Genomic DNA, 25,676 nt, shown 5'->3' on the forward strand with positions numbered 1-25,676 from the left:
GGTCAGAGAGCTTTAGAGGAGTGACAGAGAGGTTGGCAGTAGAACAGTGCCGGTAACCAGATGAGATCCAGCTGGTTACCGGCCTTGTGGGTAGGAGGAGAAGAGGAGTGGTAAAGGTCAAAGGAGGAGAAGAAGGAAAGAAGAGGTTCTAACTTATCAGTCTGGATGTTGAGCAGGATGAGTGCAGAGCCATCGTCACGGAAGTGCAAGACTAATGTGTCAAGCTCCTCCAGGAACTCACCAAGAGGGCCTGGTGGGCGATACACAACAGCAATGGTGAGCTTGACTGGATAAGTGACAGTAACAGCTTGGAATTCGAAAGAGGACAAGGAGAGTTCTGGAACAGAGACAAGAGAGTATTTCCATTTTGGGGAAATTAGCAGGCCAGTACCAACACCTCGCCTCGCAGCTCTGGGAGTGAGAGAGAAAGAGTACACATCAGACAGAGCTGCGGGTGTGGCAGTGTTTTCTGGTGTGATCCAGCTCTCAGTTAGAGCAAGAAAGTTGAGGGTGAGCAAGGAAGTGTAGCCTGAGATGAACTCAGCTTTCGGCACCGCCGACTGGCAATTCCAGAGCCCCCCTGCCACCACTGGCTCGCCATGAGCTGAGAGAGTAGGATAGATGAGATTAGTGGGGTCACGGCACCTGGGAGTGACCCAATGTCTACGTGACCACCGGACAGAGGAACAGACTGAAATAGGATGCAAACACATGGTAGTCAATATAAACAGATTACTGACCCGCAAGGACACGCTCGAGAAGTCTTTGCTTGACGAAGTCTGGCTTGAAAAAGTCACCCTGTTGCCTTCGTTCGCTTCCAACCACCAACAGTGGTTAAGGACAGCTACCTACTGATTGCTCATTGTCTGCCAGGAGTGCAAGCCACAAGGGGCAATTGGCCAGGTGAAACTAAAATCACACCTACCTTACACAAACAGAGACTACAAAAAGTACTAACACTGAATCAGGCTAGGTACAGCTAATAAAAACTTGTAAAAGCTAGAACAATATACTTAGTCTATTCTAGGAGAGTCAAGTAGTTCAGTATCCCTCCAGAATTATGAACATAACAGACATTTTTCTTTACTAAGCTATAAGACGGACAAGGTAAGTAAAGGTACGTAACAACATACTCATACTTTCCTTTCAGCCTGTATCATCGGCATCTTGGTAACACTTTATAATAACGACACGCTATGAAGCATTAGTTAAGTGTGAGTAAACACTTAATTCATCATTTGAAAAGCACTGTCCCTACATTAATACTCATTAGTATGCAATTCATAACAACAGTTATTTAAAAATGTTTTATTATTGATTAATAAGCTCATCTATGATGTGTTTCGTGATTGTGCTTTCATACTTTATAAATGATAGATTCCCCATTTGTAAATGAAGTATTATTTAAAACCAATTATTAACGAGTTGTAGATGATTAATAACATCCTTTAGAAAGTAGAAGTAAATGATTAAGAACTTATTTAGATGTACATTATTCATGCATTTATATATATAATGATTTAGATGTGCACTAATGGTTAGGGACTATGTTAATATATGCTTTATAAACGCGTATTAATACTGCAATTCATGATTAATTCAGGTAGTTACTATCTAGCTAGCCTTCCTGCTAGCAAGTCAGTAAGTAACCAGAGGTCCTGAGACGGCGCACGCTACCGCGTCACCTCTGTTGTAAATAGAGCAATCCAGGAGACAGTTGGCTAACTAGTCATCTAACATTGATAATGACAATGTTAGATGACCATTTATCTGTTCATATGAGTGGAGTGAATGTGAACGTTTTATATGCAGCATGTTCTCCTGAAGGACAATCTTCTTCTTTTTTCTACATGAATGAATGGCTGAGAGGTTTGTGTTTAAGAGTGTATTGTTTGCATCTTGTAATAATTTATTGGTATGTTCTTGATCACTTTGTGTTTTGTCTATTTGCCTTTTCTGTTGAGAAGATACTTTTGTGGGTTTTGAGGAACTGATGACCTTTTAATGTAATTTATAAATGCTTTGTAAAGCATAGATAGTCCTCACTTTAGATGAGGTCACACAAAATACTTAACTACCTACTAGTAACTACCTACTAGTAACTACCTGAATTAATCATGAATTGAAGTATTAATACACGTTTATAAAGCATATATTAACATAGTCCCTACCATTAGTGCATATCTAAATCTTTATATATATATATATATATATATATATGTAAATGCATGAATAATGTACATCTAAATAAGTTCTTAATCATTTACTTCTACTTTATAAAGGATGTTATTAATCATCTACAACTCCTTAATTGGTTTTTAATAGAATAATACTTCATTTACAAATGGGGAATCTATCATTTATAAAGTATGAAAACACAATCGCGGAACACATAATAGATGAGCTTATTAATCAAGAATAAAGCATTTATAACCTTTGTTATGAATTGCATACTAATATAATGAGTGTTAATGTAGGAACAATGCTTTTCAAATGATGAATTAAGTGTTTACTCACACTTAACTAATGCTTCATAGCGTGTAGTTATTATAAAGTGTTACCGGCATCTTTTATGATTTACTGACTAATTGCTGTGTAACTTTAGTTCAAAATGCACCTGCAAAAATGTCAGACAAGTGATCAGAAACCTGCTTTAGGTGTTTCCATCCCACTATAACCTGCTCTCTATTAACGGTTTCCAGCTAGCATATTCAGGTTTCTCAGAACCACCACAGTATATTATTACAAACACATAAACTCCAAAACCCATAACCCATAAATTGAAAATCATAACCAGAATACCATGTATGCATTTAATACCCATTCTACTCATTCCATTAGCTTTGCTTGCATTCAGGTTGTCTCTAGCTTTCCTTCCCCTTCATCTACAACATGTAACAACATGGTGGATAAGGCTTTTGTGTTTTCTTAATATCCTGAGAGTTGTGTCATTTTGTTAAAACAAACTTGATCATCAGATCACTTTTGTTTCCTCTCGTCCCCGTACATTTATAAAGCACTAAGATATGTGATATTTTTCATTCAACGTTTTCAGAATTTACTATATATATTTAACAAAAGAAAATCCAGAAAATCCAGAATTCTGAGGAAAAACAAGACTTCTGATAAGAAGACTGAACAGAACATCTTTTATACACTTTCCCATTCTCCTCTGAAAGTTAAGAGACTGTGCTACTAAAAGGTGTACCGTACCTGTGAGACAGAGGCGAAGCTCTGTGTCCTAACAGGAAGGACTGGTTGATCAAGCCTCTCTGGCCACTGAGGATTCAGGGTGCTGAAGGGTGAGGGTCGGGACAATGAGTGAGACGCACACTGACTTCCTGTCTGAGGAAAGACAGAGGAGGAGGAAGACTGGATAGAAGTTTGGGGTCGGGGTGGGGAGGTGAAGGTGTCCTGGGGGAAGTTGGGGGAAGACAACAGTGACTGATATGAAGTGTGAAGGGGTGAGGTGTGGATGATTTGGGGGAAGGCAGCAAGATGGAACACAGAGGAACCGAAATCCAGAGAGTTAGATTCTGGTTCAAGTTGTTGATCGTTTTCGTTGGACAGTTGCTGCTGGGGGTTGGTGGTTGGTGACTCGTCAGTGGGGGAGGAGAGGGCGTTGGATGTTGGTGTTAGGGTGCTGTAGGAAGGTGGGATCATTGGCATTTGCCTCTGCAGCAGCTGCATAATGGTCCCGATGTCTGCTGACATATGAGACTCCAACCTGGAAAGCACACACACACACACACACACACACACACACACACACACACAAAGAGCTACTTGTGTCACAGCGATACACCATTGAGATATACCAGACTGTCAGTTCTAGAACCAACAGGAATCTTGCAGAGGAGCCTGAAGTCCACTCATTAAATGAGTAAGTACACAAAAACAACAAAAGTAAAAAGCATGTTTATAACACGAAGTAAAATGGTTTAAACAGTCTTAAATATCATCATGATATAATAATGTGGAGATCATAAAGTACTGGTTATCTTATTCTTTTGACATCCCTATTCTTCTTTTACAGTAATGGACCACTGCTCCAGTCGCTGCCCCCTCCACTCAAAAAACTTTGCATGTTACTTCACTTGGATGTTTGACCTTCACTGTGCAGAATGATGGAGGCATGTGTGCAGTTTGACACCAGCAGGCTGGGGGAAGTTTCTCTGGGCTTAAATCTCAGTTTAACACATGGATTTACAGTGTCAGCAGGATTTTGTGATGTCAATGTGGAGCCAATCGTGATCCGGTAATTGTGATGTGGAAATCTGAAGCCACTAGTGCACATACACTGAGCATTGACTTGTCAGTGACAGAGGGGACATTTTGGCTCTAGTTAAACAGACAATATTTGTATGTGGGGCGACCGTTGCTAAATTGAGAGCAGGGCCGTCCTTCAATCAGAGGATCGGCAGTTCAATCCCCGGCTCCGGCTCCGCTAGTCGCATGTCGATGTGTCCTTGAGCAAGACACTTAACCCCAAACTGCTCCCGTAGCTGTGCCTACGGTGTGATGGAATCTGAATTGTAAGTCACTTTGGATAAAAGTGTCTGCTAAATGTAATGTGTCTTTAAATATTTTTTTTGTCAAAGAGAATAAAAGTATTTGGCTGGCATTGTGTATTTAACCTGAAACCTGACGTACATGTAACGTTATCCCCACTACCGATGAAGACACTGACCAAGCCCTGCTGTGACCCACCTGGTTATCTGTCTCTGCAGTGCCTCCAGCCTCTTCTCTAAGTCAACTTTCTTCCTCCGAGGGATGGCGGACGAAAGAGCAGAAGTGCTGTAGGGACAGTGGGAGGAGGAGGGCAGGTCAAAGAGGTCCAGGGAGGGAGGCTGAGGAGGAGGTGAGGGAAGGCTGTGGGAGCAGGGCACCTCCTGGTATCTCTGCTTCTCTCGACTCTCTGAGCCCCAGAAGGTGAAGATGTTGGACACTCCTGAGAACGCATCTGGTCCACACATACAGACACAGTGTGACACACGCAGAGCTAGGTGGAGCTGTCACCGCTACACACAGACTTTTGTTTGTATCTCATGTGCCTTGAATGTATCTCTACACTTGCCTGTTAAAGGGTTACAGGTGTTCTCTGTGTCGGGGCACCCCGTAGCATTAGTGGCAGCAGCAGGACCGGCGGAGGTCTGAGCGGCGCGGGTCTCCTCTGAGTCCTCCCCTTCATCCTCACTGGAAAACACAGGGCCATATCTACAGAGGCAATGAGTTTACTTCCCTTTTGTAATGAATTAATGTATGCTTTAAATGAGGTAAACAAAATAGCAGGTCTTACAATGTATGTTTATGATCCTCTCTGTTGCTGCCTGCACGCTGCTCACAGCTGCTGTGTTGTCTTGTACATCCGACTCTCTCTCTCCCTGCTGAGATGGCGTCACCTGACAGGGACACACAAACAATCAGTGTGAGTTTGTGTGATTTCCACTAATGTGTTACCACATTTGGGTGAATGTAATTTGGTTTTATTGTGCTGCTGCATTGTCTTTATTCTTAATGTGACTAATCTGGTATTTTGACCAAGTCAGTGCACTCGCTGTACTACTTTTTCGAAAATAGGTGGCAGTGTGAGACTGAGGGACGTGTGATTTGGCCCTGGGGTTGTAGTGAGTAAGCTCATGCTCGTGGAAGAATTCAAGGCAAGCCTGTCTCATAACTTCTTTCCTGTATTTCAGGTAAGTAATGTGTCAAAACCTAACTTGCTGTTGTTTGTTAGATATTTGAGGAATAATCTTGTTTTAAGTGAGTGTAAAATAAACAGTGAAAGGCTTGTTTGTTTCTTATACAAACGTAATGCCCACCAAGAGTCATAGAAATAGTGGTGACACACTTGTGATACGAGCAATAAACTGTTAGCTTGGGTCACACAAGTGAAGTGTAAGAACTACTTCTGTCCTGTTAAGAACTGTGTTGGAGTGTTTCAGGATAGCATTTTGTCAATATGTTTTTTTTACTGGTACTGATACTAGAATGTATATGTGTGCATCTATGATGCAATTATAGCCAAACTGTAAGGATTACAGATACTTGAACCCAAAAGCACAACTCGGAGACAAAAATACAAGTTAGTTTTTTACTTGTTTTCAGGCAGGGTCAAAACCAGGAGGTCAGACCGAACAGGCAAACAAATCCGATAAGGGGCAGGCAAAACTCCAAGGTCAAAAACAGGCAGACAGGGTCGGAACAGGCAGATCAGGAACAATCTAAAGATACGCTGGAGAACTTGGCACAAACACACAAGACAATCTGGCAGGGAACAAGCGCAAGTGAGGGGACCTAAATAGAGAGGGCTAATGAGGGAATGGGCTGCAGGTGAGATGGGTGTGGAGGACCAGGTGAGGGGAATCAGAGGTGAATGGTAGGATCTGAAATGACAGGAGAGTTACTAAAACAAGCAGACAGGATGAAAACAAACTAATATGAAGGGGAATTCGTGACACAAAATGTATTAGGAATGTTAAATGTAAAGATGACACTGAGACAAAATTTGTATTGTATGCAATTTATGAACATAGAAAATGTTTCTAGTAAGACAGAAAATACTCAGTAATGCTTCAATATTCCCTAATGTTGACGCCTGGAAAAAATGTCAATGCATACGGTAAACTGTGTGTGCTATGTGAATAAATAACTTCTGTGAACCGGGACTTCTGTCTGTTCTTGCAAGCTGTTGGTATGTGTGAAGTTTCACCTGTGTGAGTGGAAGACAGTTTGTGTTTGCTGAGTGGTCTGCTGAATCCCTCACAGTCAGAGTCTTCTCCACTCACAAAGCCTGCAGCTTCATTCTTCACCTGCAGGCAGAGAGGGAGAGGGCAGAATGTGTGAAGGTTAAACAGAGGAAGAATTGTGTGCTATAGATGAAGTTACATTTCATTCAAAAAAATGTTGGTGAAATGACCCATTTTAGATCGTGGTCCACTGGACTAGAGTATTTCTGATATTTCCATTCAGTTTCATTAACCACAAAATGTTAAATGTTTCCAAAAAAAGACTTAAAAGACTTTGATATTTTCAATACCAAAGTCCCCCACGTTTTTGCATCTAATGGGGACAAACATTTTTGAAACTGGTCCGGTATTGATCGAGAGCCCTGCAGCTGCTGGGCTGCAGGGGCAACTGCATTGTCAATGTTGATTACGTCCATTAAAAGTGCTGTTTTTTTGCCACTCACGGGCTCAGATTGTAGTTATTAGTGTCTGACAACATTATGAACAGAACCCTTCAGAGATGGAGGGGAGGAGAAGTCTCCTTCTATAATCTAGTGAGAGGTGACTTGTTGCAAGAAGACATCAGAGGAAACGTGGGTGAGAGTTGTAGGCAGGAGTGCCGCTGTTTGTTGTGTTGGAGTACAGAAGGCGCAGCTGTTATCGAAAATATTTTCAATGTTATTACTGAATATTAAAATGATTTAGACAATGGAGATGAGGTCTTTCAATTCAATGGGTGACTGTATTTATTTATTTGAGCCAGAGTGTACTGATGAAGAGCTCCTCCTACATATCGTAGAGCACACGAGGAGAGAGAGAGGTGCAACAGGCAGAGGAGAATGAATCATCTGCTGAGTGGTGGTGTTCCTGTGGGTACTGTGACCACAGAGGAAGAACGCTGTAAAGAGTGAGACCTGAAAAATATCAATGTCACTCTTTTCGGCGCCAGTATACCCCATCAGAATTGCCCACCACACCTTTCTGTGTCCGTCGTTTTCTATAAATATTCGACCCCGACACTCCAACATTCACATCTGCTTCACGCAGTCAGCGGTCAGCTGTGTGGAGGTGAGAAAGCAAGCAGGGTTTGAACGTCTCTCTCAGCTTTCTGTCTTCATTCTTGAAACAAGTATTCTGTCTCTTTCACATGTACAACCTGGTGCAACACAATGAAAGTCTGACTGTTTGTACATTATTATTATCATTATCCCCTTCGGCCGTCATGGGACAGCACATTGTGAGAACCAGCTTGCATAACCCAGATCTTCATTTCCAGATAGAGATACACTGGGTTCACATTCATTTTGATTAGCTATAGCTTTACAGTGTTTACATGACAGACTTCATTTATTATAATTCATTTATGGAGAAAAGTAATATGTTGGTAATTATATTTTGAAAATCAAATGTTTTCATATAAGACATCTTTAATGTGACTGTAAGCTTGAAGTTATGCTTTTGCCTTTAAATTGTATTGAGCCTCCAGTTAAAATCCGACGTGAATTTTAGACATCTCCATTTTAATTATTCAAGTTATTTCAAGTCAAAACTTAAATTTAAGATGTCGCCATTGTAATTTTATAAAGTGTTATTTTCTACCTGTTTTCAATAAATAGAGGAGCTGTAACATGTGTAACATACTTCTCTGAGATTGAAGGTGATCTCCAAGTTGGACCAGAAATATTCACAAAATTCAGGATACATGCCCAGAACCTGCAAACACAAATAACAGTAAATCAGCACTGCCAACACAACATCAAAAAGTACAAAAATATATAGTACAAATACAGAACTGATACATGTTTCGAGAAAAAAGAGAAACTTTGGTTTTCGATTAATTTGGATGGATTATACTGTATTTATCACATTGATCGACTAACACATGCTCAGTTATCAGCCATTCAATGACGTCCCCAGGACCTGGATAGTTATAAATGAAAACATAAAAACATGCGATACCTCCATTATATCCTCTCTTTGTATCTTGTGCAGATCACAGTAAGTCAGAGCTCTGACATCCGCACTGGATTTTCCTGGCAGAGCAAACTGATTAATGGGCTCCCCAAAGATATCGTTCTTCCCTGGAGAAGAAAAAACATGTAGTCAGGATATGAATAAAGGTATCTTTATTGGTTTGTTCATTTATTCATGTAAGAGACATTACTGACTCTACGTGAGTCTTCCTTGGGCCACTTGATGGAGCCACTAGCATATACCTGAGCCTCATGCATGCACCTTACCCAGTATAGCTATCACCACGTCTCCTTTGAGGATCTCTATGGATCCTCTAGAGATGAAGTACAGAGCTGATATCAGGTCTCCAGCGTGGACTAGGGTTTCACCAGGAGGAGCGTGGGTGTTCTTAAACCTCATGGCTAGGGCCCTGAGACAGCCCTTAGTAGATCCTAGACCACATAGCAAATACATGGTAAATGTTAAATGGACTGTACTTGTATAGTTCTTTTCTAGTCTTCCGACCACTCAAAGCGCTTTAACACTACTACACTATGTCATCATTCACTCATTCACACCCATTCATACACTGATGGCAGGGGCTACCATGCAAGGAGCGATTAGGACTATTTAACATTCATGTGCCAAAGCAGGCAGGTATCCTTGTTACCCATTTCATGAGACATTGAGCTGCTCTTTAAAATTATGAGAGTCTTTTCAGAGCTTTATTATTTTGGAAACAATGATTACTGTGTGTCAGTGCACTGTAGTGTGTGTCTCCCTGCCCATTCTCTGTAGCACATTCCCTATTTCCCAGACACATTCATGGACATTTTCCATTCATCCACCAGATGCCCTCAGACTTTCCTTTCTTTCCCCATTCACCTCAATAGCCCTGGATCACATATGCAGGCCTCTTTTCCCCAATCAGAATCAGATCATTGAAGTTTCTTTGTTGCAAAGTTGCTATGCACATTTTGTCTTTGCATTCAAGCCACCTGTACCTGCCTGCCTGTCTACCTGCTAACCTCCAGTCTGCTAGTAACCAACCTTCCCTCCGACCAGCAAATGCTGGTCATCTTTTTAAATGCACTCGCCTTGCTAATTTCATGGGGTACCGTAGAGTCACCAGAGGATGGTGTGGTTCCCGTGACTCCTGATATGGATGGCTCTCTCAGCTGCTCAGCACCACAGAGACCCAGCTGCACAGCTCCATGAAACCTCAACCAGTTGCCAATTACTTGCCGCCCACCTGTCCTGCTTCCTGGCCGACTTTCAGGGCGGTCACCCCTACATTGCTTAAATCATCTGCCTGAGATTTTCCGATCCGCTTCGCCCCTGCTCCCAGGATGTCCGCCTGAGGCCTCCTGTTCTACCCCCGTCTGCCTGTGGAGCCCAGCTGTTCTTCAACTCCCAGGCCACTTGCCCCTGAGTGTTGTGTAAGAACTGTGAATGTAAGCTGAATTTTCTAACTTGATGGCTAAACGGAATTTTTCTGGAGGATAAGTATTTTGGAAGCTGAGTGTCAAATTGTTGTTGGAGGGAACCTACAGGTCTGTTTCTCCAGTTTACTTCTAATTTGGGTTACACATTTAACTGTGAACAATGTTCACATTTACTCTGCTCTGTTATAGGAAGTTAGTAATACTAACAAATGAGTCACTCTATACCCTTATTAAACATAAAAGTAATTCGATGAGTGAGGCATTTTGATGTAGCTGGTCAATTACCTTGCATACAATGTAAAGTATAAAGTAAAGTATAAAAATCTCAAAATTTTACTTTTCATGTGTAATGCAAAGAAGTATTACCTTTAAAAGCCTTAAAGTCTTGCAGCAGCGACCTGTTGAGGTGGAGACAAATATCTGCCTGGAGACACTCTGGGAAACCTTTTAAAACCTGGGGGACAAGTAGAGATTGGGACACAGAGAGAGAGGACACCCTGGATTACTAATTTAGCTGCAAGTACAGTAAATATATTCCATTAAAAAGTTAGATATACAAAGCCCACATGCCATATAAGCAACTTCATCTTTTTTGCTCTGTAATGTTTCTTCCAATTTATTGTGACATAAATTACTTTTCACTTTTTTACTGAAAGTCAATCAGATATGTCGATATTGTGTTTTGTGACATGTTCCTGCTGATCCCCAAAAAACGTTGGTAATTTGAAAAATGTAAGTGAGTAGTGTCTTCATACATGTTAGAATATTACTTGAATTAGAAACATTGTTTCTTTTGAAATCAAAATATGAGTTTTAGAATGCAAGCAAACAGACCACATGCTGCATCTATAAAATGGAAATATTATAGATGTTGTAAGGGTCCTTTTTGACTATTTCCATAAAAGTCAACATATAATTTGAGTAGCTTTGTAAACTTTTAAATCTTCAGCAGAATGTTAGTTACTAGCAAAACAAGATCCAAAGAGCTGAGGACTCACAATATAGCCAAAAGTCTCCCATACTCACAGCGTTCATATCTATTCCATTAGTGTATGACCAAGCGTGTTGGAAGTATTCCTCCAGCCGCTGTCTCAAAGGGTTGGGGATCTGGTGGAAGCGGATGAACTCTCGAACTCTCATCATCTGGGCATGGTAGCGTGCCGTACCAGAGTACAGCCGCTGGATAATGGCTGACACGTTACCGAAAATACTGGCATACATCAGAGCTGGAGAGGAGAGTAAATCAGAGACCTGTATCGTTGACCTTTTAACTCAAAACAAAGAGTTTAATACAATAATTAGACTGTCTAGTTCATAAGGACACTGAAAACAAGAGACCAACGAAAACAATCATAAAAATAATGAAAGAACTTACTCAATATAAAGCATGCTGGCATGCATTCCAACATCTTATCTGTTCACATTCAAAATGTTCAGTGCATAAACACTGTGCTTTTCCACTGGGGGCCAGATTTATTCATTTATTTTCTAAATGTTTGGTATTACTTTTCCAAGCAGAAACCTTGTTGCTACTTGGATTCTTAGAGTTTTTTTTAATCTGAACTTAATGTTGAACAATTTATTAAAAACTGTCATTTACTTGACATAAGTGTCTGTGACTAAACAATGTTACCCTATTAAGTTAAAAATAATTTGTACTGCCTTCAGAAACAATTTTAAACAAAACTGCTGTTACTTTAGCTTCACTAGTTTTTCTGACATTTCCATACAGCTGTATTTGTTAGACTCACCTCCTATAAGCATGACGCAGATGGAGAAGATCTTCTCAGAGTTGGTGTTTGGGGAGACGTTCCCGAAGCCTACGCTGGTCAGACTACTGAAGGTGAAGTACAGAGCTGTGACATATTTATCTCTGATGGAAGGACCTGAGCCGATGATGGACTCATTGTACGGCCTCCCAAGCTGCTCACCCAGATTGTCCAACCAGCCAATCCCAGCCGTATTGGACCGCTCCACATTCCCTATGGCATACCTGGGGTAAGAAAACAGGTAAAATGCACCTTCTATACATGAGCGGCAGCATTTTCAACACTGGCTCCTAGGCCTGAAATAAAAGCTTAAAATGATAATTTTCAACATAGATTCTCTCATGATGTCATTTATAAAAGAAGTCAATGGAAGAAAACAGTATTTGTATAGCTTAATATTAACTTATACTGTTGCTGTATAGCTTAATATTAACTTCTACTGTTGCTGTATAGCTTAATATTAACTTCTACTGTTGCTGTATGGCTTAATATTAACTTCTACTGTTGCTGTATGGCTTAATATTAACTTCTACTGTTGCTGTATAGCTTAATATTAACTTCTACTGTTGCTGTATAGCTTAATATTAACTTCTACTGTTGCTGTATGGCTTAATATTAACTTCTACTGTTGCTGTATGGCTTAATATTAACTTCTACTGTTGCTGTATGGCTTAATTTTAACTTCTACTGTTGCTGTATAGCTTAATATTAACTTATACAGTTACTGTAAAGCTGTTAGAATTGTGGCCTATCTTCTATTTGCAATTAATATGCATTCAATCCAGTTAAATTATTTAAATTAAAATGATAATCTACTCTGGCTAAGCCGAGGTATCTTATCAAGAGTACAATAATAGCTGTAATCTATACACACTTCTGCATTAGCAACCTGCTGAAATTAATGTAGAGGCACCTGAACCCTCTCTCTCTCATTACTTCAGGGCCCTTAGGAGCAACTGCACGTGGGACTGTTGGGACTGTTAGTACACTGTCTGTGGTCATCACAGTGAACAGAGTCTGCAGTGTGATGAGAGGACACGTGAGCCCTTGTTGCTGTACTTTATCTCCTTGGAGCAGAGGCTGCATTTAGCATACCCTGCCTTATCAATGTCTTTAAAACACTGTGACAGCAGGAAGCTGTAGCCTACTGCTCTCTTTTCACGTCTGTTTAGACCTCCACCTTTATCCAGGCCCAGCTCCTTCACATCTCAGCCCTGCGTCCAGCTGCGCTACACAAACAGCGTCCTCTTCCTGAAGCTCTTTGACCTCATCATCTCATCAGTATCTTGGCCTCACTTTTCGTGGTCATAAAAGTTGTCACCACGAAATCGCCAGATTCTAGTTTGAGTTAAAAAAAAACAACCTGCAACCAGATCCGCCGGTGTTACGGTTTAACGTTAATGACCGCGTGCACTGAACCGGAACACAGGGATGTGTTCCGCATGTTTCATCACATTTTTCCTACATTGCGATAATGACGAAAGTTAACAGTCGACAAAGTTTTGCATGCAGTGGACGTTAACTTAACCCAGCAAGTCTGAACTGTAACGGAACATAACGGAACTTAAACTTGAACAGAGGGAAATGAAGACATGTAGACGTCTTAACGCTGATTGGCCAAGACTCGACACATCACATCAAAGCTGTTTTATTGCGAAGATCACAACATCATCTTCTCTCCTGGTCTCACTCCAATCTGAGAAACGCTGGCTGGCCAGTTGACACCCCCCCCCCCCCCCCAAATCCTCTACGGATCTAAACGATTCACGTGGATGATATATTTTGATTCAAAATGGCGAATTTTGCCGAAAAGCGACAAGTTTGCAGGTATGATTACAGACTTTGGAAATGACATTGAGTCTGTTAAAACTATCGATCAATAGGAAATGTGTGCATACAATTAGTCTGCTTCAGGAATTAGTTAAGGCGATTGTTTTTTGTATATTTTTCCGTATATCAATGTAATTCACGTGTTTACTATTTATATAGTAATAGCATTACATACATATTACATATGTGCTACATATTGTGTTATTATAATGATTTTTCCTTTCTCTTTTTTATTTTTCTCTGGTTTTGCTTTATTTACACTTCATGTCTTAATTTAGCTCAACATGAGGAAATGGATGTCTGTTTTTTATTTAAATACAGATCACAATATAAATCTGATCAGATTCATGTCAAAAGACTTGTTTTGAGGCCAAAACCATCCATTTGTGGTACGAAGTTTCTCTTTTAATCGACTGTCTACATAGGCTACGTAATGTACGTTTGGAGAGCAGCAATGTAACTGGATAAAGTAGAGTAATGTACCAGATGCAGGCCAGCCAGTGGGCGATGAGGGCGAAGGTGCACATGAGGAGGAAGAGGACAGCTGCACCGTACTCTGAGTACCGGTCCAACTTCCTGGCTACACGAACCAATCGCAGTAACCGAGCTGTCTTCAGCAGGCCAATCAGTGTGGTGGTCTGTTAGGAGGAGGAGACAGAGAGCAGCAATGTAACTGGATCAAAATATGTCAGTGAACAAATGATAAATAACAATATCAAATAAATAATTGCTGTTGGAGTCCAGATGTTCTTTTTCTTTCTCCTACTTTTCTTGTGCTCCTTGTTTCCCTTCATTCCCGAAAGTCTTTCCTTGCTACAATCCCGCTTTTTACCCAAACCTCCATTCCTCCCCCCACCCTTATCTGTCTTCTTCTTTCCCTCCCTCCTCCCTACCTCTCCCTCTCCACCTCCCCTAACCACCTCCTCTCCGGAGCGGTAGATGAGGAGGTCAAAGGGAATGGCTGCCACCATGTCGATGAGGAACCACCCTTTGAAGTAGTGGACTGCAATCCGAGAAGACTGGCTCACCACCTGAGGAGAATAAAAATGTATATAACAGCTCACAGTAGATTTAACTCAATATTCCACAACCTTGTCAAATGATGAAGATATGGATGTATTAAAGTTTTTTTGTCCGCACCAGCGACAGCCGTGGCCGGACACATTATGTTTTTGGGACCAGTTCGAATTTGGAGATCAAGGTCACTGTGACCTCGAGTTGGACCCATTCTCGTGATACTAAATTTGAGTTCTTCAAATTTGGCACAAACAACCATCCACTTGCACTCGAGCAAAAACTGAACATTTCTGTGGTCGGAGGTCAAGGTCACAGTGACCTCACGTCTGTCCATTTTCATGAATGCGATATTGCATTAAACACCTTGATCAAATTTCTTGAAATTTGGTACAAACCCCGTTGCCCTCAACTGATTAGAATTTGGTGATCAAAGTTCAAGAACTTTGACCACGTTTTTGTCCATAACTCAAGAATTCATGTGATGATTTCACAGTGCACATCATTTGTTTGACCAGCAGAAATTTGTCTTTTTGCGTTTATGGCTTCGGGAAGGCTAACAAAATAGCCACTCTAAAGACTAAACTTACAAGGTTAAAAGGTTTTTATTTGTCATTGTACAACAGGGTTGCACAAAGAAATTTAGATTGTAGTCCCAATTTAGTAGGAAAGAATGGCAGGGAGGAAGGATATTGGAAAAGCGAAGCGGACCTTGACACATCACTTCCCACAGCATCTTTCAGACTACCCAGCCGAACCAAACGCCACCGAAAGCAGAGTCGATCGCTCCAAGATGTAAGCTAAGCTAACCCAGTTAGGACAAAAGGCTATTCCACTACTCAGCCTACTCCTGTCTTTTGTCTTGTGTAGCAAATGGGCTACAGTTAAATTTTGTTGTGCAACCTGACAATAAATCTATCTGAATCCTTGATATCTGCTGTTGGACCTGCTGTTCAACATACACCACTTGAAAGCTTGACAGGCCTCCTGCGCCTAGTAACTGTGGTAGACCCCAACCCAATCTCCTCTCTGTGCAGACGTATGTCGACTCTGATTTGATATATTTGTGATAGGTCAAATACAAATGTGATTCTGGGGGAAAAGTGTAATTGGCGATGCTGTTTTGTTGTATGGGAACATCATATTTAGACCATCAAGGCTGTAATCAGACAATCAGATCAGTTCACCTCATCATTGGAGTTGACATATGTGGTCCTGAAGTTGATGATGATGTCAACAATGAACATGATGTCCACTATAAGATCCACCACGTTGAGGGGAGAACAGGAGTAACCACAGGTCTGCATGGCTGCCTCCTCCTGGTCACTAAAGAGAAATGCATCAATAAAGGAATAAATGGATTTTGCTCCAAAAGAGAATGAAACATCCACTGAAAAAACCCACAACAGCAACAGTACAAATTAGTAGGTCAGTACCTGAAGGATAACACAGAATTTAAGACACATTTACAGACTTGCACCTAATATCAACAAATGTATAAATTCATCTTCAACATGAAAACACTTTTGTACGTTTCATTCTCTAATCTAAGTCTAATGTTTGGACATACAAATAATTCTGATATTCTTTGAGCTTTGTGAAGCCAAAAAAGTTTGTCCTGTGTGTGGCAGAGGAAAGGTCATGGGGTCATTTCAGGTTTAATCTCCAGATTAGATTCGAGTTTGTCTGATATCAGACAGAATTGTCAATTTGTCTGACATTGCCTCCACTCTAATAGATTTCCATTGGGAGGTACTGATTTTTGGTAACCAATCACCAGAGACCAACGTATCCGCCTGAATCTAATGTCCTTTTAAGTCGACAGGTGATGTGTTGCCATGACAACATACGAGTTTAAAGACAACATACCTATGATGTCAGGTGATATTGGAAGAAATGCAGTATATGTAAAATGTATTCGTTAATCAAGGGATAATATCAAATCGTAATCTATTATTCAGCAGCCCAAATGCAAAAGAGAGGCCGTTGAGTGAACAATTCAGAGATGTCAGGGTAAAACAGTACAATGGAGGTAAATATGCCGAGCCCAGTGGTGTTCGGATTTTAAAGTAATAAATACTTTTAATCAATTTAGAACAGCCTCAATATCAGCGTCAATGCTGCTGTAGCGGCCTCCATTGTTTTTATTATTACTTCTTGGTTCTAACAAACAAATGACAACCACCATCAACAACAACAACTTGAAAACGGCTTGTCAACAACGGCGTTATTCCCCACTATGGTGCGGATTGGCTAATTGTTAGTCTCTGCATGGCTCTAATTGACTCAAGATTAGAGATATTTTGATGTAGTTAAATATTTTGACTAGAGGAAAGCTATTATACAAAAAGCTATTAGAGCTCAATCTTTGGGGACCATATATAGTAGTTTCATGGCAGTAGTCGACAGAACACCTTGTGTCACACACAGCTTAAACTCAAATTTCTTGAACCAAATGTGCTGCCCACATTTCCTTTTCTACCCCCAATATTAAACAGTACACTGCTAGTATAAGACAAAATCCCAAACAAAATATTTGGAATGTTCATGTGTTGCTTTTCTGTGCTCTGCATAACTGTAACAAATGATATCGATAGTGGCCTCATATTTCCACATTTTGTACCAGCTCACTGCTAATATTTAGAACTGTGAAATTATGAAATAAATGAGAGAGTGTAACTGTAATGTCTTTTTGACCTTCATCTAAATAATAATTAGCTCATTCAGCCTGTATAAGACTAAATACTAAACTTCATGAAAAGTCAATTTCAATATTGACATATCCAAAGTTTGGTTAAGGTAACGAGTGTCATGGTCATTCTTAGCTCCGCTGAGATGTTGAGACAATGTCCCTCCAACAAAGCCAGCTGGTTAAAAGTATCAACCTTCATCAGCCCTGTTAGTTCTAGCAGTAGTAGTAGTAATAATCAACCCATGCAGGTCAGGTGAGCTGTGTTGTGTCAATTTCCACCAACCTCAGTAGAAATGTAGCAGAGTAAGGAGTGAATATGGCTGTATAAATGACTAAGAGCAAAATGACCCAGTCCCACACAGCTTTGAAAGGACTGTAGTGAAGGATGGTCCACTTCTGGCTCCTGGGAGTCTGCAGTTTATACTCAGGTAACACATCAGCACCCAGAGACAGCACCTAGAGGAAAGAGAGACAGAGCGATCTGTCAGTCAGTTCATCCACACTTCAATTATTATTTACAGCTCTGTCGCCCCTTTTACACTTATTTATTCAGGTTTTTCCTCAGTCCCCTCCCCTCTGTGTTGGACTGTTGAGGGCTGCAGTGGTGCAGCACACAACCACACTGTAAGCACCTGGAGAGAAGAACCTAAGATGGTGCCAGTGAGAGTGAGCAACTGTCGTACCTGCTCTGCTCTGACTTTGAGTTTCATTTACTTTTTTTGCACAATTTTACTCCACTATTTTGCACCAATCCCTTTAGCTATCGTCACACATGATAGACAGACACTTTTGGATTCAAACAACGAACACATTGATTTCTTCTAACTATCCTACTTGGCCCAGTGCAATCCTAAGGAGGGACAACAGCAAAGAACATGCCAGCTGGAAGACTTGAGGAAGCCACCAAGGGAAAGGATCTGGAGTCAGGAACAGGCTGAGGACCCGGGCACATTGTCCACCCTGTCCCAATATAATACTAGCCAATGTCCAGTCTCTAGATAACAAGCTGGATAAACTCAGGGCCGGGATGCAAAGACCAAATAGACATAGGGCACTGTAACATCCTCTGTCCCACAGAAACATGGCTGACCAACCAGCGGAGGCCCTCTCAGTTCACTGCATGCCCGTCAGACTATGAAAAATCAAAGGGAGGGGGAGTATATCTGGCAAATAACAACTAGTGTGACAGCAGGAATATCGTGTCTCCTGTTCATGCAACTGGGAGCTACTGACCACTCCTGACTGGAGCCCTATCTATCTTACCATGGAGTTCACTTACATTGGGTGTTGCCAAACATCACATGCCTGACCAGGGGTGAACAGACACTGAAATACCACACACAGTCCAAATGGTGTTTGCGCTTTTCTAGTCTTCCGAGCATTCAAAGAGCAGTCACTGATGGCAGGGGCTTCCATGCAACGTGCCCCCTGCCCATCAGTTCTGAATAACATTTACACATTGCAGACACAGCCTACGGGAGTAGTTTGTGGTTACGTTTTCTAGCCCAAGTACACATCAACATGGACTAGCGGAGCCGGGGATGGAACCGCTTATCCTCTGATTGAACATCGCTCAAACACTGAGCCACAGTCGCCCATATTTTTCACATACTGGTATGTTCATTAACACCAGGAACAACAAGCAGCTACATCACAAACTCTGTGATAAAAGTTTGATTACAAAATGTTAAGAAACATTTACAGGCTAATTAAGCTATGTAATAAAAGGGATTAACTTGATAAAATAAGAAATGTACACTATACTAAAGCTTTTTTTTACACTGGCATGCTACAATAAAACACTCATAATAAGTAAAAAAACACTCATCTGGTGGCTGTACAGTGTCACAAAAAAGCTATAATAAAATGTGATCTTTTCTTATGTGCACCACTCCCATGCTAGCCATTTTTTGTTGTCATTAAGAAGTCAGCTGTTCTTGCTCTTTTGGCTTTGTGTCTCTAGCCATGATGTGATCAATCCTTCTCAACGAGGGTTCAGTAGACGGCAGGATTCACTTCAAAACTGAAGCTCAGGATAGATCGATACCAGCCTGGCGTGACCCAACTTCAAACTTGGAAGCTTTGCCACTTTATATTGTTTTAGGGTTTACACGTTTTAAAAGTCCACGTTAGCGTCTCTAATGCCTCTAGCACCGATTGTAGGCTCACAGGCTGGTAAAAACGTGTAGGCTACTGAAATAGACTGTGTGAACGTTAAGCCTCATTTGGAACCTGTGAAGTGATGACATGAGTAGATGGGTTTGGGGGTTCTCTCTAAAAACAGATTCTGCATTCATATGCAAGCTTTTGGTATCAAAAGCGTTCTGAATTCTGTTTGTGGTCTGAGAAATATTGACCAATCACATTTGAGCGGGCTTTGGTTGAATGCAGTTAAACAGTCTTTGTGGAGAGCATAACAGGCGGAACGCATTGGCAAAAATGAAATCTCAGAACCCAGCAGCTATTGTCTGACGATGATTTAAATTTGGATTGATTTACAATCAGTATATCAGAATAGCATAAAAGGCTTTCTGAGATCCCCAAGCTGTGCCTTGGAATCCTAAAAAATCACTAAAGTATTGGCGATACACTCACTGGAAACGTGTTTGAAACAAAACAACGTCATCTGCAAAGAGCAGTGACAGGACACTTTCTTCCCCCCCCTGCGTCACCTTGGGATCCTACCACTAAAGGATTGGTGACCCTAGCCAAATTGAGTCTAAAACGTGTGTTTGACTTTAGGCTAAGTATATGGGCACAGCTCTCAAAGAGTGTATTTGGCTTCTGGAGGGATACTGAACTACTTGACTCAGCTAGAAAAGACTAAGTATATTGTTCTTGCTTTTACAAGTTGCTATTAGCTATACCTAGGCTACTTCAGTGTTAGCGCTGTTGCAGTTTCTGTTTGTGTAAGGTAGGTGTGATTTAGTATCACTAGGTCAATTGGCTAGGCTTCTTGAATATATATTGCACTAAATAGCGCAAGTTAGATATTATTGTAATGTTCTGGACCTTTGCACGAGGAGATTTTCTCAATCTGGACCTTTCAGAATTTTAGTTGAAGACCCCTGGTTTACAGGCTCAGAGAGGATCCAGGCTCTCAAAATGATGCCAAACTGCTGTATTTGGATAGATTGAACACTATTAGTGTTAAAACAAGTGAAATATATAGTTATAGTATATAAAATTACAATCGAACAGCTAGTTCTAAAATGACAATTTTGCTTGACCTCGCCTGTCCTCTCTGTACTAAAACCTCTCTAACCTTTTTCTGCTTCACTTTATCAAAGTCAAAATTTGCATAGAGACTGTTGACATGTGCTATGAGTTGGGAGATGTTTTAGGTTAACCACTGCCTCATTTCAAGAAATAATAACAATAAAAGGGCTTTTTTTTTTAGGCGAAACTGAAACTTTTCAATTTGACCTGTGTGCCATCTTCATTTACTCTTAACCAGTAACATATACACTGATAGTTACACAATCAGTGTCTGAACAAATCTCACAAGTGTTACCTTTATTAGGTAAAGGGCTAATTAAGTGCTAGCCTACAGGGCAGTGAAAGGAACAGCTCCTTCCCATCTCGAGGCCATGGTCAAGCCCTACGATGAACTCCCCACTGACGTCAGATAAGTGGGGAGTTCGGCGTAAGCTGAAAACTCACCTCTTCAAGAAGTACTACCCTGAGCCTTCCACTTAGCATGTTGAATACACTTATTGTAAGTTGCTTTAGATAAAAGCGTCTGCTAAATGTAATGTAATGTAATGTTAAACCGGATGGCTTGTAGCAACAACCCCGGTATTCCCAGCATGCCTGAAATACCCCCACAGGACTCTCTGGGGGGGACAGTCGGAAGCCTTCTCCAAGTCCACAAAACACATGTAGACTGGAAGGGCAAACTCCCATGACCCTTCCCACCTACTGGTCCACTGATCCACGGCCAGGACGGAATCCAAATAGCTCTTCCTGAATCTAAAGTTCTGCATAAGTCAGCGCCTCTCTTCCAGCACCCTCAAATAAACTTTCCCAGAGAAGCTGAGCAGTGTGATTACTCCATAATTGGAGCACACACCATGGTCCTCCTTTTTAAAAATGGGAACCACCACCCTTTAACTGCCACTCCACAGGCACTGACCCCACCCACCACACAATGCTGAAGAGGCATGACAGCCAAGATAGCCTAACAGTGGCAGGCCGTCAGGGCCTGCAAAGCCTTCTCTGCTGGCCTAAACAGAATCACAAAGTTATAGCTATTTTATAATTTAACACTTTTTCTTAAATACACTACATTGATTGTAATTTATAAAAATATTTTTCCCATTATTTTATTTTCTCATTGCACAGCTACTGTCTTAGCTACTGTCTTCCTCGGTTGCTCTGCTTCCAGTGCAGCTTGTTTTAAGTAGAGCTTTTATCCAATCAGATTTCACCTCTGTGTCTCTAGGTAAGAAGAGAGGCCCCAGGCCTGCAGACTCACAAGTGAATCCATGTGCAGTTTAAGTGAATGGGGACGATATTGTTGATTGTCATAGTCTTCAACCAATCAGATCTTTAGTTTGACATGTTGGGCGTATTCTTTGACATGCCAGAACTGCTAGCTGGCCTATAAGCACGTCATCATTACGTGCAGCTCAGTTTGCGGTGAGATGCAGCGTGTACTGTGATTGGTCAGTGGGCGAGCACGTGACTATTTTGAAACGAAATTTACAGCAGAGGCTTAGTCGGAGTAGTAAGAGTTCAAATTGAGAAATTATATTTTTTTAATTTTGCTTGGTGTAGATTTTTTTTTTTTACCTAGCTTTGTTTCACTCTTCATATATATGTTTTTGATTTTAAAGTAGCTAATCTTATCCTTGTCGTAGAAAAGTGACTGTGGAATCCCACAGATTTACACATTTGGCACAAAATCACTTAATTGCAGTGGTGGCGGGCCATGTATTTTATACCTGGGCCTTCTGTGCTGTCCTACTACAGTTGAATTACCTCCTAATTAACCTCATTATGACGCATCAATCCAGCAAACCTGCAGCGGATCCACGCATTCCACCACATAAGAGCACGAGCCATTCAAATACTATTCATAAAAACGACACGATAGACAAATGAACAGTAGTAACGTTACTAAAAAAACTGACGCAGTTTGTGACTTACCGAAACTTAAAGAGTTTAATCCCAGTACATTGTTTTAGTTCCTGTAAGAAGTCCTTCTCGATTCATGGAGCCAGTGATGACAGTCGAGCCTCCCCAGTTGTATTTCGCCGGTCTGCTGCGGCAGGTTCGCAGCGGGGCCGGGAGCCCGCAACGCTTCTCCGACGCTGTCAGCAAGAATTACCGTTCATACAAATCCTTTTCCTGGCTGAGTCAGGGCTGCCAGCTGTGGCGTTGACTGACCATTTCTTATGATGTCCAGCTTTTCCTGAAATGTCCTTCTTGAGAAAGACGTTGTCAGTAACTCCGCCACTAAATCCGTTTCTCCTCCTTATTCAGCCATTGAGTGCTAAAAAAACAAAGCTAGGTAAAAAAAGAAATAAACTACACCAAAACCCTAAAAATTTTATAATTTCTTTCAATTTGAACTCGTACTCCTCCAACTCTGCTGGCAAGTTAAGTTTCGTTTTCCAATAGTCACATACTCGCCCACTGACCAATCACAGCACACACTGCACCTCACTCCTGCAAAGTGAGCCGCAGTAATGCTGACGTAGTTGTAGGCCAGCAGGCCGCTCTGGCGAGTCTAAAGCTGCGTTCACACCAAACGCGATGAACGCGGCGCGAATCGCGTTCATCGCGTCCATCACGCCACCGGCATCGCCGGGGACTATTTGTGTTCATTCGCGTGCATCGCGTCCATCGCGTCCATCGCGCTGGACGCGCCAGAAAGGGGGCGTATCGACCTGGAAGCCAACTGTCCGCTATTTCTTTCCGTTATTTCTTTCCACAATCAACCATGAAAGGAATAAGGACAATTACGGCCTTGTACTTGTTGTGGAAGTCCCTCAAATGTTCGCGGTACAGATATGAGGACGTATCATAGAGCTCAGGGATGCCACAAACCGCGACTATCAGCTTGTCCTCCATTTTTTTTGATTTAGCAACGGCAGGACTTCACTGATGAAGGGGAGAGCAACTCAACGCTGATTGGCTATCGCGCTGGAGCGTCACGCGATTTTTTCGCAGAAGTTCAAATATTTCAACTTCTGCGTTTGGGGCGTTTCAGCGTTTTGACGCGCCAAACGCGCCAAACGCGCCGCGCTATCGCGCCATCGCGTCTATCGCATCTGTACATAGACTTTGTATGTAATCGCACCGCGTTCATCGCGTTTGGTGTGAACGCAGCTTTAGAATCTCAAACTAAAGATCTGATTGGTTGAGACTGTGACAATCAACAATATCGTCCCCATTCACTTAAACTGCACATGGAGGCACTGGTGAGTCTGCAGGCCTGGGTCTCTCTTCTTACCTAGAGACACAGAGGTGAAATCTGATTGGATAAAAGCTCTACTTAAAATAAGCTGCACTGGAAGCAGAGCAACCGAGGAAGATAGTAGCTGTGCAATGAGAAAATAAAATGGGAAAATGGGAAAAATATTTTTATAAATTACAATCAATGTAGTGTATTTAAGAAAAATTATTAAATTATAAAATAGTTATAACTTTGTGATTCTGTTTAGGCCAGCAGAGAAAAATCACAAATATATTTCTGCATTTGTATGTATTTTATTTATATATTTATTTATATAAATCGTAATTTATTTATGTGTGCATTGGAATGTATTTGTGAGTCTTTGTGTGCATTTGCAATTATTGAGACTGATCTGACCCCATAGTGATCAGCATTTGGTAAGTCAACTGGTTCGTTTTTTTACATCTAATATCTGAATGGCCCTTGAGTGTGTAGCAGAATGCATGTTGCTGCTGTTGTTTTTCCATTAAGCTAGTTAGCCTAGCCTCCCAGAACACTTCCGGAGCCCCAGCTGTTTTTGTTCCGGTTCAGAGGTCACACAGACCATTGTCTCCTAGTGAGCGCAGAAAACTTTCTTAACATTTAGTAAGTAGTACTTAGTACTTACTGGTAACTTACTAAGCAAACTCTTATCCCTGCTCACATCTATCAACCTTTGTCTTAACAAAGTAAAGAACACTTAATTTATTTTCTCTCTTGTCCCTAACTTGTCAGTAGCCAAGGTGACATTTAACAGTCACAAAAGTCCACAAACCACACTGGGATGCTTCATTTTTACACCTGCTATCTCATGAAGACAGTCTCTATGGATTGTCTATGGATAGTGACCTTGTACCTATTCAGCAGGTTGTCAACTCTGATGACAGTGATGAATTATTGATAAACCATGAAGGACATTCCTAAAAATTCTATCTAGAGCAACATTTAGGAATATAATGACAGCATTATACATAAATACATATACATTTAATACATACATTTAGCTTTAGGTCTCTGAGAAGTTTTGAATTAATTATGGTAGAATAAATTAATAAATTGGAACTTGTAATTAATGGAGTTACTGGCAACCTAATTATTGGTGTGAACAGTTGACACAACAGAAAAACAACATTCATTATAGATGAATGCTGTTTTTTGCACCTGTGCCTATGGACCAATATGAAAGTGGGTCTGTGCTCTGTTGTGGTACACCAGATTAAATACACACACACACACACACACACACACACACACACACACACACACACACATGTGGACTCTAGGGAGGGATATGTGAACAGTGTAATTAATCATCAGCATCTGAACTCCTCTGGGATCTAACATGAGCCTGGGGTAGGCGCTACACAGCAGCACTCAGGGCAAGCAGTCAAGGACTGAGTGCTTTGACAGATGGAGGACTGGGAGGTGGATATGACTCTTTATAGACCCTTTTAATGCTTAAGTCATTGTTAAGCTAAAGGCAATTCAAATAACTTAAACACGAATCACCTCAGAGTAGTAGGTCAAAGTTACACATTGAAAATGTCATCTTGCTTTGTTCATTTTGTCTCTGAAATGCTTCGCTGATATTGTAAAACTCTCTTTTTGACTGACTTTTTGGTTTCTTTGCCCTGTAAGCAGGATAGGTCAGAACAGGATAGATATTATTATAAGCCCTATTTTATATTTGTTATCTCAGTTTGTCATTCATATTAGAAAACAGTGACTGTTTAAATCCTTCCTATAGCGAAGGATTTAAAGTTTGTTGCAACTTGGGTTTTGACTTCACAGTTTTCATAGTAG

At 41.1% G+C, this 25,676-nt stretch overlaps 1 protein-coding gene across 1 annotated transcript in view; it reads right to left on the reverse strand.

The window, feature by feature from the left end:
* Nucleotides 1-4,670: 4,670 nt before the first annotated feature.
* Nucleotides 4,671-25,676, reverse strand: part of LOC306706130 (voltage-gated inwardly rectifying potassium channel KCNH6-like) — a gene marked incomplete at both ends in the record, with an annotated part of 63,741 nt that continues 42,735 nt past the window's right edge. The window contains 14 exons of the mRNA XM_079173041.1: nucleotides 4,671-4,963; nucleotides 5,078-5,196; nucleotides 5,300-5,402; nucleotides 6,713-6,812; nucleotides 8,370-8,441; nucleotides 8,688-8,809; nucleotides 8,969-9,133; nucleotides 10,493-10,580; nucleotides 11,153-11,352; nucleotides 11,878-12,119; nucleotides 14,209-14,363; nucleotides 14,619-14,756; nucleotides 15,927-16,065; nucleotides 17,715-17,887. Of these exons, the coding sequence (XP_079029167.1) occupies nucleotides 4,671-4,963; nucleotides 5,078-5,196; nucleotides 5,300-5,402; nucleotides 6,713-6,812; nucleotides 8,370-8,441; nucleotides 8,688-8,809; nucleotides 8,969-9,133; nucleotides 10,493-10,580; nucleotides 11,153-11,352; nucleotides 11,878-12,119; nucleotides 14,209-14,363; nucleotides 14,619-14,756; nucleotides 15,927-16,065; nucleotides 17,715-17,887 (2,109 nt within the window). The remainder of the gene's footprint in view (nucleotides 4,964-5,077; nucleotides 5,197-5,299; nucleotides 5,403-6,712; nucleotides 6,813-8,369; nucleotides 8,442-8,687; nucleotides 8,810-8,968; nucleotides 9,134-10,492; nucleotides 10,581-11,152; nucleotides 11,353-11,877; nucleotides 12,120-14,208; nucleotides 14,364-14,618; nucleotides 14,757-15,926; nucleotides 16,066-17,714; nucleotides 17,888-25,676) is intronic.

This window comes from Pholis gunnellus (genome assembly GCF_910591455.1).
Source record: "Pholis gunnellus genome assembly, chromosome: 14".
NCBI classification, from domain to species: domain Eukaryota; kingdom Metazoa; phylum Chordata; class Actinopteri; order Perciformes; family Pholidae; genus Pholis; species Pholis gunnellus.